The sequence below is a fragment of the Carcharhinus amblyrhynchos genome, chromosome 22, assembly GCF_965287045.1.
Source record: "Carcharhinus amblyrhynchos chromosome 22, sCarAmb.v2.hapA, whole genome shotgun sequence".
In the NCBI taxonomy this organism is placed as follows: Eukaryota; Metazoa; Chordata; class Chondrichthyes; order Carcharhiniformes; family Carcharhinidae; genus Carcharhinus; species Carcharhinus amblyrhynchos.
Window position 1 is genome coordinate 21,413,136 of NC_137345.1, and position 17,992 is coordinate 21,431,127.

Below are 17,992 nucleotides of genomic sequence, written 5' to 3' on the forward strand. Positions count from 1 at the left end.
TTACAAGATATTTGTCCATAATAGTTCAGTAGCAATATCTGTGACTTACCCAATACAAAGAGAAATTTATTTTTTCTGATTTAAATCTGATGATTAAATGTGTTTTCTTTTCTATTAGACAGACCAGACGTCAAGATGTAAAGTATGGAGACCCAGTAATTCAGTGCTGGGATCAGGAGGACTGTGAGTGTAAATAAGCAGAAATTTAGCAATTTATTGCAATACTCCAGGCTATTTCTTAATGCTGATCGTATTCAGCTCCATACATACATATCATTTAGGAACAGGATGAGGCCACTCAGCCCTTTGAGCCTGCTCCACCATTCAATAAGATCATGGTTAATCGGATTGTAACCTCAACCCCACATTACTGTCTACCCCTATAACCTCTCATTCCTTTGTTAATCAAGAATCTATCTAGCTCTGCCTTACAAACATTCAAAGACTCTGCTTCCACTGCCCTTTCAGAAAGAGTTATCAAGGCTCATGGCCCTATGAGTGAAAAAAAGTTTCCTCGTCTCTTTCCTAAATGAGCGATCTCTTATTTTTAAACAGTGGTCCCTAGTTCCAGGTTCTCCTAACATTCCATTAGCTTTCCTAATTACTTGCTGTACCTGTACACTCACCTTTTGTGACATGCATTAGAACATTCTGGTCCCTCTGTAACTCAGAGCTCTGCAATCTCTCACCATTTAGATAAGTACTTCACTTTCACTTAACTGTTTACTCAAATTCAGGGTCACAGGGAGTCAGAGCCTATCCCAATAGTACCTGAGTGTTTGGCAGGGTACACTCAGGATGGGACACCCATCCATTGCAATGGACAGGTTAGGTGATTGGCCATGCTAAATTACTCCTCATTTTCTTTGCGTGAGTGTGAGTATGTGCCTTGCAATGGACTGTGGAAGGAAACCAGAGAACCCGGAGGAAACCCATGCTGACCCACACAGTGACACCCTTTAGATAATTTTCAGTTTTATTCTTCCTGTCAAAATGGACCGTTTCACATTCTCCCATATTTTCCTCCATTTTCCAGATTTCTGCTTGCTCACTTAATCTATTCACTCCCTTTGCAGCCTCCTTGTACCCTTTTCACAATTTACTTCCTGACCTATCTTTGTGTCATCAGCAAATTTCAAAACCATACCTTTGGTCCCTTCATCCAAGTCATTTGTGTAAACTGTAAAAGAATTGATCCTTGTGGCACACCACATATTACAAGCTGCCATTCAGAAAAAGACCTATTGACGTCAACTTTGCTTCATGTTCACATGCCAGTTGTTCTTCCATGCCAATATGTTACCTCCTATACCATGAGCTTTTATTTTTCACAATAGTCTTTGATGTGGCATCTTACCAAATGCCTTCTGGAAATCAAACTGCAGTATATCCACCGGCTCCCTTTATCCATTAGACAAACGATTCCTTCAAAGAAATCCAATAAATGAGTTAAACATCTCCCTCAACAAAATCGTCTCAGCCTGATTGCCTTCACATTTGCTAAGTGCCCTGCTAGGTGGCAAGTAGCCTTATTATAATATTGAAATGATCATCCCACTTCCCATGAGCAGATTTGCCGCCCATACCTTCTCTCATCTGCAATAAATGTAAAGTCGAATGGGTTCAAGGTGGGTTCCATTCCTGTTCCAGATTTTAAGCAGTTTAACTTTGACATGACACCCACCCACCTGGGAGTTAAGACTCAGCTCAGTGTGACTTCATTGGTTATTTGGCACACATCCTGCACGGGCATGGAACCATTTAAAACATTCCTTGCAACAACCAATGGTTTGGATCATTGGACCAGTAGTTATCACAGCAGCTGTTTCCGTTTTGGGCCATGGAATGTTTTAATCAGTAGTTGTTAAACTTTGTCCTACCTACTTTGGTGTTTACTAGCATGGAATGGTCATTATAATTCTTTCCCATGAATGCCCATACTAAACAAATCCTGTTACACAGATGCAAAGAATGTGCCAACTGAGAAGAAGTTGATTTTTGGAGTGCAGTCCAATTCCACATTCCTGGAGTGCAGCCCAAGGTCACAGCAGACATCAGTCATCTGGTCTGTTCAGCGATCATTGGATGGCCAACAGGAGGAGGTGAGTCGTTCCAACACTGAACATCATTGGACTGGAGATGCCGGTTGGAACTTTCTGGTCCTGCCTGTGCCGGGAATCATCGCGGGTGGGGGCGGGAAGGAAAATTTGACGGACTAGCCATAGGTCAGTTGGCATCGGGTGGGAATTTCCAGTCCTGTGATGGATGGATCCGGAAAATCCAGGCCCAGTAAATCCTTCAGGTGCATTGTAAATAATTTGTTTTCAATTATTAATCAGACAATAAATATGATAGCATACATTTTCACATCATTCCTGTAAGTAAATCACCTTAACATTCTCATAGTCAGTAACCAGTGAAATATTACAGATTGTGCTCTGTTAAAGTGTGAAAATAATAAATTGACCCTTGACTATCATCACAGTAAGACAGCATAATTTCTGGAGAAAAATAACATAATCAGGATCCACAGATGCACATCACTGGTCTACTGCTAGCCTATGGTGCTTGGTAAAAATGTGATTCTCAATCACAAGTAGGCTCCTTGGAATAGTTTAACTACACATTAAGGACATCATAGAATTATAGATTTCTCTACAGTGCAGAAGGAGACCATTCAGCCTATCAAGCTTGCATCGACAACAATCCCCACCCAGGCCCTATCCCTGTAACCCCAAGTATTTACCCTAGTTGGTCTCCCTGACACTAAGGGGCAATTTAGCATGACTACTCCACCTAATTTGCATATCTTTGGATTGTGGGAGGAAACTGGATCACCCAGAGGAAACCCACGCAGACATGGGGAGAATGTGCAGACTCCACATAGATGATCACCCAAGGTCAGAATCGAACTTGGCTCTCTGGTACTATGAGGCAGCTAACTGCTGTGCCACCATGCATGTTGACTTTAAATCTATTCCATTGTAAGAGAGACATTCTGGATTATCAGCCAACTCACAAGAGTTTACTTGAACACTTCCTTTCTAATTAAACAGGCGGCACAGTAGCACAGTGGTTAGCATTGCTGCCTCACAGCACCAGGACCTGAGTTCAATTCCCGCCTTGGGTCACTGTTTGTGTAGAGCTAACACGTTTTTCCAATGTCTGTGTGGGTTTCCTTCAGGTGCTCCAGTTTCCTCCCACAGTCCGAAAGACATGCTGGTTAGGCACAATACCCATGGTAAGTTCCGCCTCAGTGTACCCAAACAGGCACCGGAGTGTGACGACTAGGGGTTTTTCACAGTAACTTCATCGCAGTGTTAATATAAGCCTACTTATGACTAATAAATAAACTTTAAATATTTGTGATATTTTTCCTGTTGTCTCATTTCATGCTTTTGTTTTAATCCTGGAAAAGTCTTAATCATGGTTTTTCTCCATGACTTATCAAACTCATACATTCAATTTGAATGAATCTAGCTCATTCTGTTTTGAAAGTGAACTTGACTCCACTCACCTGATGAAGGAGCAGCGCTCTGAAAGCTCATGATTCCAAATAAACAAGTTGGACTTTAATCTGGTGTTGTGAGACTCCTTACTGTGACCACTCCAAGAGGTAGAATTTAGTCCATATTCCTGCTCTAACTGGCTCCACAGGAACAGAAAATAAATATTTAGCTTACATTTTGTTGGTGGCTATAGGAATTGCAAGTTCCCTAATTTCTGGCTGAGGTCCTTTAAAAGGCATGACCCTGCTTTTTGTACACTTAAGGGACTGATTAATAAATCCACTAGATATATTAAAAAAACCCCACAAATTTGGCAGTGCAACCAAAGCTTGCACAGATTGGACACAGATTGTCCTATTGTTAAATTAGTTTGCTTTGCAAATGTTTTATGGCTTAAAAATGCACCCAATCCATATCGGTTTATACCCCCACTTAAATGCAACCTGACATTTGTGGGTTATAAATCACCTTTCTAACATTTAGCACTGTTGACAGACCTGTTTCTTATTTGTGATCCAACAATATTTATGCCTCTCTGGGACCAAAATTAACTGCTAGAACCTATAGCTCTTCAGATGCCAATAATATTGAGAATGCAAGGGTTCTTTGGAGGCATAGCGATGGGACAGCTTAAACTGATAAATGTCACTCTGAAAAAACTTGCAGGTTTCTGACGCTTGGATCTCATTTGTATCTTAGAATTTCATTTGTAAAGTATTTAAAAGTCTAATCAAACAGTTTTGCAAAATCAATAATGCAATCAGTGCATTACCACTATACAGCCGTGGAATTTAATCGTTAATATGCCATGACCAAGCATATAAGGTAGAGGAAAGTGATGGGAAATTGATGTGAGGAATTTAAAACGTAGGCCAGAATCTTATCACCGTTCACACCGACAGGATTTTCCCATCCACTGCAGCGGGAGTGTGGTGGGTAAGAACATGCTCATAATCTTAAGTAATATCAAGTGGAAAGGGATTTTGCTAAATATGATTTTTGTACAAGAAAACTAACCCTTTTTGGGAATTAGGGTTACATCAGGAAATGTGTTTGTTATTCGCTTTGTTTGCATTAGCATTGGCAAGCTAGTCCCTATTTTGGAACAGGCAAAGCCAAATATTAAAGCCAATCAGCTTTTCAAATCATTGCGAGACAATCTTCTGAAGCTCTATGTTGAATTTTGCTGCTAACATTTATTTGAAAATTCTATGGTGTAGATAGAGATATTCGCTTGAAACTCTGTGGCATGGCAATAGTAGTCAATTGCCACATCCCACTTTCTTACCTGAAATATTTTTCGATCCTATCTCACCCGACCATCTGACACACAGGCCGGCCATGACCCAGGCGCTGCCACGGTGCAGTGCATCCCCAGGGCCCAGCATCGAGGGCAGCTCAGTCGGATGTAAGGAGGCTACACCTCCTTTCTTATAGCACTAGCTGCTGTAAACCAATTATGTTAAAGGCCCAGCCAATTGAAAGGCTCTTGACAGGTCAGGGAGAAGGTAATTATAGAAAGTAAATGGGTGGGATTGGGGACGTGGGGGCAGGGTTGAGTTGTGCCTTGTGGGATGGTCGGATTGGGCCTTAGATTGGGAGAATGGGTCAGGCCTCAGGGGTCAGGTTGAGCCTCGATGGCAGGGGGTGGTTGAATTAGGCCTGGGTCGCTGGTGGGGGGAGGATGTCAGTTCAGACCTTGGAGGTGGGGTGAAGATAGGCCAACAATCAGGAGTCAGGCCTTGGAGGTGAGTACACATGAGGGGGAGAGAACAGTCACAGGAATTTCTTTGGCTGGGGGGGGAAGATCCTATTATGGGAGGGAGTTCTGTTGAATTCTGTGAGGGCAGTTCTATGGGAGAGAATCCTGTGGATAGGGAACCCTGGGGGAGGAAGAAAGGGTCATCCCATGGAGGTGAGATCCACATATAGTCGGAATGGTAGGTGGTTTCCCATGAGAGTTCAGCGTGGGTCTGTACAATACCTACCCAGAAGTTAGAAGTGATTTTAAAATTTCTAGCTTTTTCTGGGTAACTATGAATATAACATAGAATTACCTCAAGTTTGCAATTTAAATCATTTTTTCTAATAGCTCCCAGTGCAGAACAATTTCCAAAGGGGAAGACTACATTTCCATTGCCTACTCCTTGTCAGATACACAGCTTTCAAGTTTGAACAGCCAAAAATAAGTTTCTGTTGATGCGAATCAACAAACACAAGTCAGCCCATCACTGTTATAAAGAAATGGAAATGCCACATGATATATTAGAGACTGTATTGCTGAAGTTACAATTAAGGCACATTGGTGGAGCAGGAAGAAACTTCACCATGCTACGAACTGCATTTATCCTTGTACTATACATGGTGACACAAGAAGAAAATAGTGAAGCATTACCTGCCAATATGAAACAAATGCTCAGAAAAATACTGGGTAGGTACTGATCATAATAAATACATCTAATTTAAAACAATAATGATAGGTACCCAGCACCTTCTGAAGGACAATTAGGAAGTCAATAAATGATAGCCTAGCCAGTGACACCCTTATCCTGTAAACAAAGAGAAAATTACATATAAATTCATTAGTTTGTCTTCATGTTATAAAATTATTTTTATCAACCTGCAGATGTATTTCATTTCATGATATTTTTCCAAAATGTTCTTTTTATACAGATAAAATATGGTTCCAGGATCATCAAAACAAGGCTTGGTCTACTCATACGGCACTTACAGGAAGATGATGCTGGGATTTATTATTGCAGAGCTGTGGAAAACACATTCACACAAATCATTACAAAATTTCACCTTAAGATTATTTTGAGTGACTTTAAGGCGGCTCCCATGAAATCAGGGTACAACGATGGAAAAGGGAGAGACATTCCAAGCCGGACAAGGCTACGTTACAAGGATTTCTTGCAGCTTCTGAACAAACCAGGCATCACTGTGAACGAGTATTGCCAGCAAATCTGGCGCAATGGCAAGAGAGGACAAAATAGTAAGACTGCCGCAAAATGGAAAAACACACAAGAGTTTAAGCGGTATTAGACTTTGAACAATATAAAATGCATTATGGTGCTCCTTTGAGGAGATACAGTAATAAGCGTTATTCACTGGACTGTTGTATCAGAGCCTTGGCTGAATAATCAGACTATTGTCTCTGGTGTACTTTGAAGAGCAAATGGATGAAATAGAATGTGGCCATAAGAGCTAAAAAGTGTGGCAAGAAGTATGACTATGTCTGGGTGTATTCTAATTGTGAGCAATACATGTTTCCTTAAAGGAAGGTTTGCTTTAAAAGCAGATATTACTACATAGGCAGTCTTTTTTTAAAAAAAAATAGTTTGGGGAAGAAAATGTCAATGAGTTTTCAAAGCTTTCAAGAAGTCAGTAAGTTAATCTTATTGTAGCAGTGTGGAATGAATCACTATCCCAAGCTCCCAATCACAGAGCCACCAATGATTTGTGAAGTTTGTGATGACTAACTGTGTGAGAATTATGGTTTCACTGACAGCTGCGTATAAGGCTTTTCAAAGACTTTGGAGTGGAGACTTGTTCAAATTCAGTCTCTGGTCCAGTAGGGCATCAGTAATATCTATGAGCCAGCAAGAAATACCAAAGCTCGTCAACAATTAGGTTGAATTAGATTGAAGAATTCTCAATGAGCCACACAAGGTGGAATATTCTCAACTTAGTCCCTATTGGAATGACAGGAGGGACACTGTTGGACCCTACAGTGGGATTTGCCATGGAACTTTAACTAAGCTACAGCATTAGAAACCTACCTCTGCGTTCCTTAGCTGGGAATCAAAGAAGTGGGCAAGAAGATATCTGTCAAAGGAAGGATTTCTAATTAATGAGACCACGGCATTGGTTATAATGGGTAAACTGGACATGGAAGCTGCAGCAAGTGCAGGAATGGAATGGCTTTGATGGCTACAGGCAGTACCTACCTACCTGACCCACTGGGAAGGAGGCCTAGTTCCAGAAAGGATGTCAGGAGTGACCTGCCATAAGAAACTGAACCACCTGACGTACTGGTGCTCAGACGCATTGAGAGGGCTGATCCTCCTTCTTGGATCCTGTGTTGGGTGTCTCACCTTCTCGGAGCTGGATTTCTCTGTCTATTCTTTATACCCTGTAGAGTGGCATGTAGGTGATTTCACAGTAATTTCATTGCCATGTAAGCCTACTCGTGACAATAATAAATAAACGTAAACTTAAGTGAGGAGAAGACAGCTGGTATTGGTATAGCTCCTGTTGCTAAGGAGTATAAGACAAGTAGTATAAATTTGATTTAAATCATATTGGAAAATAGAACAAAAATTGGGACAGATAGATGGGATTAAGATAGAAATAGAATATGTACCATCAAAAGCTTTTTAAAAAGTTTTGTTTTACATCTTTAACAATAATTAATGACTGAAGGAATGAGACTTTATACATATACAAGTTTTCAGGGTCAGAGATATTCGCCGGAATTCTACAGCCTTTCCTGCCACAGAATCGGAGCGTGTGAGTGACGGACAACGGATATGTGCATTGACCCTGGAGTGAGATTTCCTGCTTTACTGAACAAGGCTGTAAAATCCCACCATTTGGGCAGGATTCTTTGACCTCTCCCTGGCATGTTTCTTGAGGATCTGCTGGTCTCACTGCTGTCAATAGGATTTCCCACAGACTCCATCCCACATCACCAGGAATCTGACAGCAGTGTCATACCATTGGCAGAACCAGAAGGTCCCACCAATGTGAACAGCCAGAAAATTACAGCCATTGGTTAGCAGGAATGATCAATTATTATGCCATTAAATGTCAACTGACTTCTAAATGCACCAACCATAATATTTTCTGACATTTTTAGTGGTGAACTAGTAAACAAGTAATGCAAATTGACATCATTGCATTGATTTTAGTGCCAAGCCTATCAGTAAGGTGTTACAACTTACTCTATACAGGAGCAAGATGTTTCCAACAGTGACTTTGTACTTAAATGCACACATGCGAAGAATCATAGAATCCCTACAGCACAGAAGGAGGCCATTTGGCCCATCGAGTCTTTACCGACCACAATCCCAGCCAGACCCTATTTCTGTAACTCCACACATTTAGCCTGCTACTCCCCCAACACTTGGGTCAATTTATCTTGGCCAATGCACCTAACCTGCACGTGTTTGGGCTGTGGGAGGAAACCGGAGCGACCGGAAGAAACCCATGCAGACACAGGAAGAAAGTGCAAACTCCACACAGACAGTGAACCTGGGAAGAATTGAACCTGGGATCCTGGCGCTGTGAGGCAGCAGTGCCATCCTAACTTGAAAAGTTGCAATCATATTTAGTCCATTATATGAGTACTGATAGCCTCGTTGTGTGGAATTTTCCAGACCTTCCTTTCAGTGGAATCTTTCAGTCCCACTGAAGTCGATCTCCACCACACGTTCTGGGGTGGCGAGACAGGCAAGCCATTCAAATTGCCATTGACATCAGCAGGACTGGAAAATCTTGCTAGTGGCCAATGACACTAAATTGAGGATAATACAGATATGGTCTTGCTGATCTGGAGAAAAGTTGGAGCCACTTTTTAACGATTACCAAAAGTAATATTTAACATGTATGTTCAATTATACCCTTTGATGGCTAAGCATACTTTGTATTACTTTCTCAAAATCATAAATTGGGCATTTTACATTCTTAGATGATGAAATATACCTTCACTTAATTATATATATCATCCCAAACTACTATTTAAATATATTGTAACAGCGTACTTTTATATATACAAGTAAGTGTATATCTAACAGGTACATTAAATGGAGAGTTCACCTTATACACACAAATCATTGAGCTATTTCTTATAGATCTTATTCAGAATTAGTTTTACACATCATAAACCCATTGTTTGACAATAACTGAGGCTTAGGTAATATAACCTGGTTCATAACAGAATTACCTAATGAGCCGGAGTTCATTTTCCTTCCTGGCAGAAGCAGGAAGCTCCAAGTGACTCCGTAATAAAAGGGAGATAATTCTGTTCCCTTTTCCTTTGCCAATTTTTTTTTTTGCAATGTTGTTTTCTTCTGACTTTCTTGATTAGCCTATAGATAATGTTGCTGGATATACTGATACTACTCATCAGCGTTCTTACTGGAAAGCCTAAAACATTTTATTTCATTTTGTGTGAACAAGCATTAGCTGTCTGTATCTCCTCTATTAACAAATGTAGCACTAAAAATCCACAACCGTACTTAAAGGACTTCAATGTTAAAAATGGCTGTGAAACAAACTTGCTTATTTCCTAACATACTGATGTCACAAAATGTGCTGGTCATCTTCTCACAGAAACTTACAAAACTGGTTAGAAAGCGCAGGTCCAGAAAAATGTTCCTGATGATGGGGGAGCCCAGAACTAAGGGTCGTAGTTTGAAGATAAGGGATAAACCTTTTAGGATGAAGTGAGGAGTAATTTCTTCACCCAGATTGTGGTAAATCTGTTGAATTCACTAACATAGAAAGTAGTTGAGGTCAAAACATTGTGTGATTTCAAGAAGAAATTAGATATAGCTCTTTGGTCCAAATAGATCAAGGAATATTGGCAGAAGGCAGGATCAGGATACTGAATTTGATAATCAGCCATGATCAAAATGAAAGGTGGAGCAGGCTTGAAGGGCTGAATGGCCTACTCCTCCTTCTATATTCTATGTTTCTCTGCTTTCTAAATAAGGCACAAAGAATTTGGTCTTGCATACAGTGCATTGTATATCAATATTAGCAATTTAAGAGACTTTGTTTATTTTTGTTGAGCCAGGAGTGAATGAGTGCAAAGACCAAGGTGGCTCATTCCCAGGAATCTCAGGCAAATCGTGTGCCCTTAGAATGGTATGTTAAAAACTACATAATAATGCAGTACATACACTTTTTGAGGGACTCCTTTTTTCTTGTGTCTTGGTCCACATTTGTATTTTGATGGATTAGGGTAGGGGTGCGTTAGGGGTAGCTGTGTATGGAATGCAGAGGGATCCATGGCACAAGTCCATTCTCCAGCGCTGACTGTACCATTTTTGCAGCATTATAATGAGGCTTGGCTTTGAAATGAAATCAGCTTTATGCAAGAACATCCTCAAGTTAACTGGTTAATACTATTGCTACTTTATACTTTAGCCATTCTAAATGACAGTATGACTGTAATTTCTCAAATCTATGCTCAATAATCAAGAACATGTCTACAGATGTATGGACTTAGTAAGTCTCATTTGCCGACAAAAAAAATTCTCTAATTCAGAGTCTTTCGCTTTTTTCCCGGTGACCCACTTTTATCGAATGGCCATCCCTTGTGACCCACGTTCACTTATGACTTGTCTCTGACCCTCTCTTTCATGTAAGAAAATGATCCGTGTCTACAATCATCTTACTAGAAAGGGAAAGAAAATTGGTGCCAAGTGCATGTACATGGTGCGCTGGCCTGTTTATTCGTGCCTCATGTGGTCATACATGGTACTGCAGCGAGAATTTAACCGGGGAAAAGAAAGGCCGGGTAATCTTAGGAACATTTTTGATGACCCATTTTTCAACATCCTGCAATCCACCCATGAGTCACGAACCCCACTTGGAAAAATACTGCTCTTATCAATCATCTTCATCATATGTGAAAAAGGGCAGAATGGTGGCACAGTAATTAGCACTGCTACCTCACAGTTCCAGGGACACAGGTTCGACTCCCATCTTGGGTCACTGTCTGCACAGAGTCTCCCTTGTCTGCATAGGTTTCCTTTGGGTGCTCCGGGTTCCTCCCACAGTACAAAAGATATACTGGTTAGGTGCATTAGTCATGCTAAATTCTCCTTCAGTGTACCCGAACAGGCAGCAGAGTGTGGCGACCAGGGGACATTCACAGTAATTTCATTGCAGTGTCAGTGTAAGCTTACTTGTGACACTAATAAATGAACTTAAACTTATGACCTTAATGTTCTAACCTTGTAACAATTAACTGCAAGAGGAAACATTTCTGCAGAGTGAATTTTGACATTCCATTATTTACATGCTTCAGGTGATGTTAAAAAGCAGCCAGAAACAAAAACCCCGTCAGACTTTCTCCCCTCAGCACAGCCACTGCATGGCTAGCCATAATATTGTTCCTTGGGCACAGAATAATTAGCTTCCACAAACTAGATTAAGTGTATCAAGTCTATAGTGTAAGGCTTAAAATTCCCTCAGTAATTAAAGTTATACAGAATTGCCCATTATCAAAGAAAAAGCATTTATACTTTTGAAGTATTATTACTATTATTATGTAGGCAAACACTGCAGCCAATTTTCACGCAGCAAGATCCCAAAAACAGCAAAGAAATAAAGAATGTTTTTTGATGGTGTTGGGTGAGGGATAAATACTCTAGAACATAATGAATTTTCTTCATAGGATTGTGTCATGGGATGCTTTATATCAACCACAGCTGACAGATGCAGCCATATTTGAAAGATAGAATCATGGAATGGCTATAGTTCAAAAAGAGGTAATTTGGCCATTGTGTCTGTACCAGCTCTCTTCAAATCAACTTAGCTACACCCACTTCTTACCCATGCAACTCTGCAATGCTCTCTCGTCTTATCCAATACTTGTTGAAAGCCACAATTGAATCTTCCTCCACACCAAAGGAGTGCATTCTAGACCCTAACCACTCACTGCCAAAAAAGGTTTCCCTCATGTAACAGCACTCCACTTGATGCTGGTACAATTCCAGCAGGGGCAAAAAGTTGCAGTTATTTGGACACAACTTCCTGACACTGGGGTTCCCACTAGTGGTAATATCCTATGGGTGGTGGGAAGATAGTCTGTTCATTTCTGAGACCTTCCAGTCCACTTCCAGAGGGCTGGTAAAATCCAACCGTGTCTCTATTTATAAAGGCCAGGATCATGTATGCAATTTTAACCACTATCCTAACCTTCAGTCAGCTTCAAACCAGATAAATGCAACACTAGATTATATGCTCAATTGACCCAAGATAGGAGGACTACTATTCACTTTTTATGTAGCTTCCAAAATAGCTTACAGAGGGCTATCCTTACCAATAGTCTGAGGATATATTATTTTGCCTTTAAAAATCCTGTCCTTTTCTGTTCCACATTCTAACATTTTATCTTTTTTTTAAGTGCATTTGGATTTTTTTAAAAATAAAAGATGGCAGGGAGAAATCTGAAATACCCCATTTAAAAAATCAAAAATGTGCTTTGTAAAAATGTGTGGAATGCAACTCATTATATTGTACTTTATTGTAAAAGTGAAAGGATTCATGATTGACATAAAATGTTGGTCATTGATACAGATTTCCACACGAATAAACAACTGCGACATGCAATGCAAACACTGCCTTTGGAAAGGTATTGAATATTAGACACGTGTTCAGTATTAACACTATATAGCCTGCATTGGCATGTATACAATTGTGATACATACTATACCTGTTAATAAACAGCATACTACATTGACAATTTAATATCTTGCTGTATTAGAATGACAAAAATAAACATTTTTTTTAATTTCTAAAAATATGTTTATTAAATCTTGTAGCAAGCAGTTCAGGATATTTACGTAAGATGATCATATTTAAAAATCTCATCATCATCTTATGCAAAGAGTGGGTGTGCCTTAACCTCCTGTGCAACACAGCCCATGAAGACTGCTTGATCCCTTGGGCCCAGTTATTTGATGCTGGTAAGTAAAACATACACTTATGGGGTGAAAAATTGAGGCTGACTACTAATGTGAGTATAGCAGGTTGTGGTGGAAAAGGATCATAGACCTACTTGCTGAGTACATGCAAATTGGGCCAGAAAAATTGAGTCATCTTATATGCTGGGTTGGTTCATACACTGAAACTTATGGTACCTAACAGCACTGTGGATGCCGCTACACCAGATGGACTGCAGTGTGTTACAATCCCCATAGAGATCAATAACGTTTTAAGAGAGATAAAAGCAAACTAAACTCAAAATCATCTGAACATTATTATATAGACAATTAGTGCATGAAACTATAGAACAGGTATTTCCTCGTAGCTTCTTAACAAACCTGAAAATATCAGACCATACTTATACACTATGCTGCACTCTCCACACATTTGTGGTCTTTTATGATTAAAGTCCAAAGCTCCTTTTGGTTTTACATGATTGCTTTCCCTGCTTCAGCAGGGTGAACCTGCCAATGTCCTCTTCACTCAACATTATCATGAACATTATAAAGTGGAATTCGCATTACATGGTCCCTCTTGTGATCCCATGGTTTGTCTTCTGGTTACCAAAATTTAAAATAATGATTATTTTTAAACTCAAAATGCTGGAGTTTCATCATGTGTAATTCTTGCAGTTTTCCATGAAGCTGGTAAACTGATACTTGGCAACTGACTGTAGTGTGGCCGTTAAAGTTTATTTATTAGTCACAAGTAGGCTTATGTTAATGCTGCAATGAAGTTAACTGTGAAAATCCCCTAGTCGCTACACTCCTGCGCTTGTTCAGGTGCACTGAGGAGGAATTTAGTATGGCCAATGCACCTAACCAGCATGGCTTTTGGACTGTGGGAGGAAACTGGAGCATCTGGAGGAAACTCACGCAGGCACAGGGGGGGACATGCAGACTCCACATAGAGCAATGATTTTCCAGCATTTTGTCTTTTGGAACCATTTTCTAAATTTGTAAAAAGTTGTTCAAGAAGGTAGCTCACCAGCATTTCTCAAAGAGAAGTAGGGATGGGCAACAGTGAGCCATGCTGGGAATCGAATGTTTGTCCCTGGTGCTGTGAGGCAGCAGTGCTAACCACTGTACCACCATGCCACCCACATGTGGCAACCACCTGGATGTACAATTTACTACCTCTTTCCAAATAATCTAACAACATAATAGTGGCCTTTAACTCTTCACAATCCTTGTTTCCATGAACATGATCCCGATGAATCTTAAGTTACTTTCTTGTTTTATTTGATTTTTAGCACTGGCGTTTAGCACATGATCCCGTCCTCACCAGACCACCATTGTCACTTTCTTGAGCCTGGATTGGCAGCACTTTTTTCCCTAATTCACTCACTGACTATCTCTGAAAATCTGTAAGCAGCAAGAACAGCTTCCTTCTCTTTTATGTCCAGGTTTTAAAACTGGCAACTTATTTTCAACCTTGGCTGATTTCCTCATGGCAACCAGGTCACAATAGTTTGTCTGCAGGAAAATTTCCTATGAGATCACATGCTCCTCACCAACCCACTCAATTTTACATTGAATTAGAGAAGACAGTGCAACCATAACCATATTCTAAAGGGCTTTGACAAAGAGTCATCTGGATTCGAAATGTCAGCTCTTTTCTCTTGTTAAGATGCTGCCAGACCTGCTGAGATTTTCCAGCATTTTGTCTTTTGGTAACATTTTCTAAATTTGTAAAAAGATGTTCAAGAAGGTAGCTCACCAACATTTCTCAAAGGGAATTAGGGGTGGACAACAAATGCTGGCCTTATTAGTTTAAAAAAAAACTTTCCTGTCCTACCCTCACTATCCCTTGACTCCCTTGGTGTCTTCTACATTTATTAAAATCTTATTGCTCCACTAGATTATTTTTAATCTGATGCTCGTCAGTTGCTGTAGCTGACAATCTATTCCGAGATTATAAGTCAGTAAAGTACTCACTTTGTGTAAAAATTGCCAGTGCTATAAGTCAAATAAACCAAGAAAATAACTTAAAGACTCATCTGAATGGAGGGCAACAGTCAATAGATCAGACTGGTTTCCACTGGCAATATAATAATTCCACCAAGGCCAGCCTTCCATCACCAAAAACCCTTAAATGATAGCACAAGGAAGAGCTGCACCTGCGGCTTACAGCATGCGTGTCAATACCCAGTGGCTGACAGAACACAGGTCTGGTTGAAGCAATGGGTTTTAACCTCCACAGCACATTTCCCAATCACTCAATATGGAGTTGTAATCTACAAAATTCACGGGGACATCTATCGGTAATCCCCATGCCCTTTGTGGCCATCATAAAACACAATCTACCACTTTATGTGTGTGAAACTCCAACATTACATTTGATTAATAGTCTTGACAGGATTATTTTTTAATCTGAAAAGACTTAATTGCACATCAACTAATTTTCATTTAAGCTCTACCTCCTCAGGACAATGTTCCCAGTTAAGCAGGTACCTGCAGTAGTGGCACTTTCAGCACAAGAGCATATTACCTATACAGGACAAAATGCAAATTCTGGATATCTTAAATGTGAAAAGGATTTTAATTTTATTTAATATTGTCACAAGTAATGGTATACAGTTAAAAGTATCATTTTGTGTGCGCTATAAACACAAAACATACTGTTCATAAAGTATATGGGGGAGAAGGAAAGAAGGTGTAGAATGTGATGTTACAGCCATAGATAGCTACACAGCATGGCCTCAGTGCCAGCAGCCATCCAAGGCAGCACCACCTGCTCAATACAGCACTGGAATATGGTCAGGAGGTGTTTCATAAGAACATAAGAACATAAGAAATAGGAGCAGGAGTAGGCCATCCAGCCCTTCGAGCCTGCCCCGCCATTCAATAAGATCATGGCTGATCTGCCGCTGCTCAGTTCCACTTTCCCGCCCTCTCCCCATAACCCTTAATCCCCTCTCCTATCAAAAACCCGCGTCTTAAAAATATTTAGCGAGGCAGACTCCACCACTTCAACGGGCAGAGAATTCCAGAGATTCACCACCCTTTGAGTGAAGAAGTTCCTCCTCAACTCCGTTCTAAACCGCCCCCCTTTTATCTTGAGGCTGTGCCCCCTAGTCCTATTGTCTTTTTTGAGCGGGAAGAGTCTTTCCACCTCTATCCTATCCATCCCATTCATCATCTTATACGTCTCAATGAGATCTCCCCTCATTCTTCTAAATTCTAACGAGTACAAGCCCAGTTTATTCAGCCTCTCCTCATAGCTCAACCCCCTCAACTCCGGTATCAGCCTAGTAAACCTCCTCTGCACTCCCTCCAAGGCCAAAATATCTTTGCGCAGGTGCAGCGCCCAAAAATGCACACAGTACTCCAGTTGCGGCCTCACCAATGCCCTATACAGCTGCAGCAAGACCTCCCTACTTTTATATTCAATCCCCTTCGCTATGAAGGCCAGCATCCCATTCGCCTTCCTGACCACCTGCTGTACCTGCAAGCTGGGTTTTTGCGACTCATGCACAAGGACCCCAAGGTCCCTCTGCACCGTCGCCTGCTGCAGTTTTTCGCCCCGTAAGTAATAGTCCTTCCTACCATTCTTCCTACCAAAGTGGACCACCTCACACTTGCCAACATTAAATTCCATTTGCCATTTCCTGGCCCATTCGCCCAGCCTATCTAGATCCTTCTGCAGACTCTCCACACTCTCCGCACAATTTGCCGTTCCCCCAATCTTGGTGTCATCAGCAAATTTCGACACTCTACACTCGGTTCCCTCCTCCAGATCATCTATATAAATGGTAAAAAGCTGAGGCCCCAGCACCGACCCCTGGGGCACTCCACTAGTCACCATCCGCCAATCCGAATAGCACCCATTGACCCCCACTCTCTGCCTCCTATTTGACAACCAATCCTCTATCCACGCTAACACCCTACCCCCAACTCCATTTCCCTCGACCTTCTGCAATAACCTCTTGTGAGGCACTTTGTCAAACGCCTTCTGAAAATCTAGAAAGACCACATCCACCGGCTCTCCTCTATCCACCGCCCTAGACACATCCTCATAGAACTCCAGTAAATTTGTCAGACACGACTTCCCTTTAATGAAACCGTGCTGTGTCTGCTCTATCAAGCAATTCCCTTCAAGATGCCTCGCAATTTCCTCCTTAATGACAGATTCTAACATTTTACCTACCACAGACGTTAAACTAACCGGCCTATAATTCCCCGCCTTTTGCCTGGCACCCTTCTTAAACAACGGCGTAACATTAGCCGTTTTCCAATCATCCGGCACTTCCCCGGAATCCAGCGACGTCTGGAAAATAACCACCAAGGCATCCGCTATCACCTCCGCCATTTCTTTCAGAACCCTCGGATGCATTCCATCCGGTCCTGGGGACTTGTCCACAATCAGCCCCTCCAGTCTGTCGAGCACCGCCTCTCTAGTAACAGTAATGTCATTAAGACCCTCCAGTCCTACCACCTTTCCATCGCTAACACCCGGCAAATTATTCACGTCCTCCTCCGTGAAGACAGAAACAAAAAAGTTATTCAATACCTTAGCCATATCCCCATCCCCTACCACTAGGTCCCCTTTCTCATCCTCTAAAGGACCAATATTCACCCTAGCCAGCCTCTTCCTTTTTATATATTTATAAAAACTCTTGCTATCCTTTTTTATATTAAGCGCTAGCCCAGCTTCATAGTTTCTCCTAACCTTCCTTATCAACTTCTTTGTCAATCTTTGTTGACATTTAAACCTCTCCCAATCCTCTTCTCGCCCACTACTCTTAGCTACTCTAAATT

General features: G+C 41.0%; 1 protein-coding gene across 1 annotated transcript in view; it reads left to right on the plus strand.

Annotated features, from left to right (window-relative positions):
- The window catches only part of LOC145356995 (semaphorin-3D-like), a 103,398-nt gene extending 90,906 nt beyond the window's left edge, over nt 1-12,492 (plus strand). The window contains exons 15-17 of the mRNA XM_080210026.1: nt 119-183; nt 1,963-2,102; nt 6,183-12,492. Coding sequence (XP_080066152.1) covers nt 119-183; nt 1,963-2,102; nt 6,183-6,554 — 577 coding nt within the window. The 3' untranslated portion in view covers nt 6,555-12,492. The remainder of the gene's footprint in view (nt 1-118; nt 184-1,962; nt 2,103-6,182) is intronic.
- Nucleotides 12,493-17,992: the final 5,500 nt, after the last annotated feature.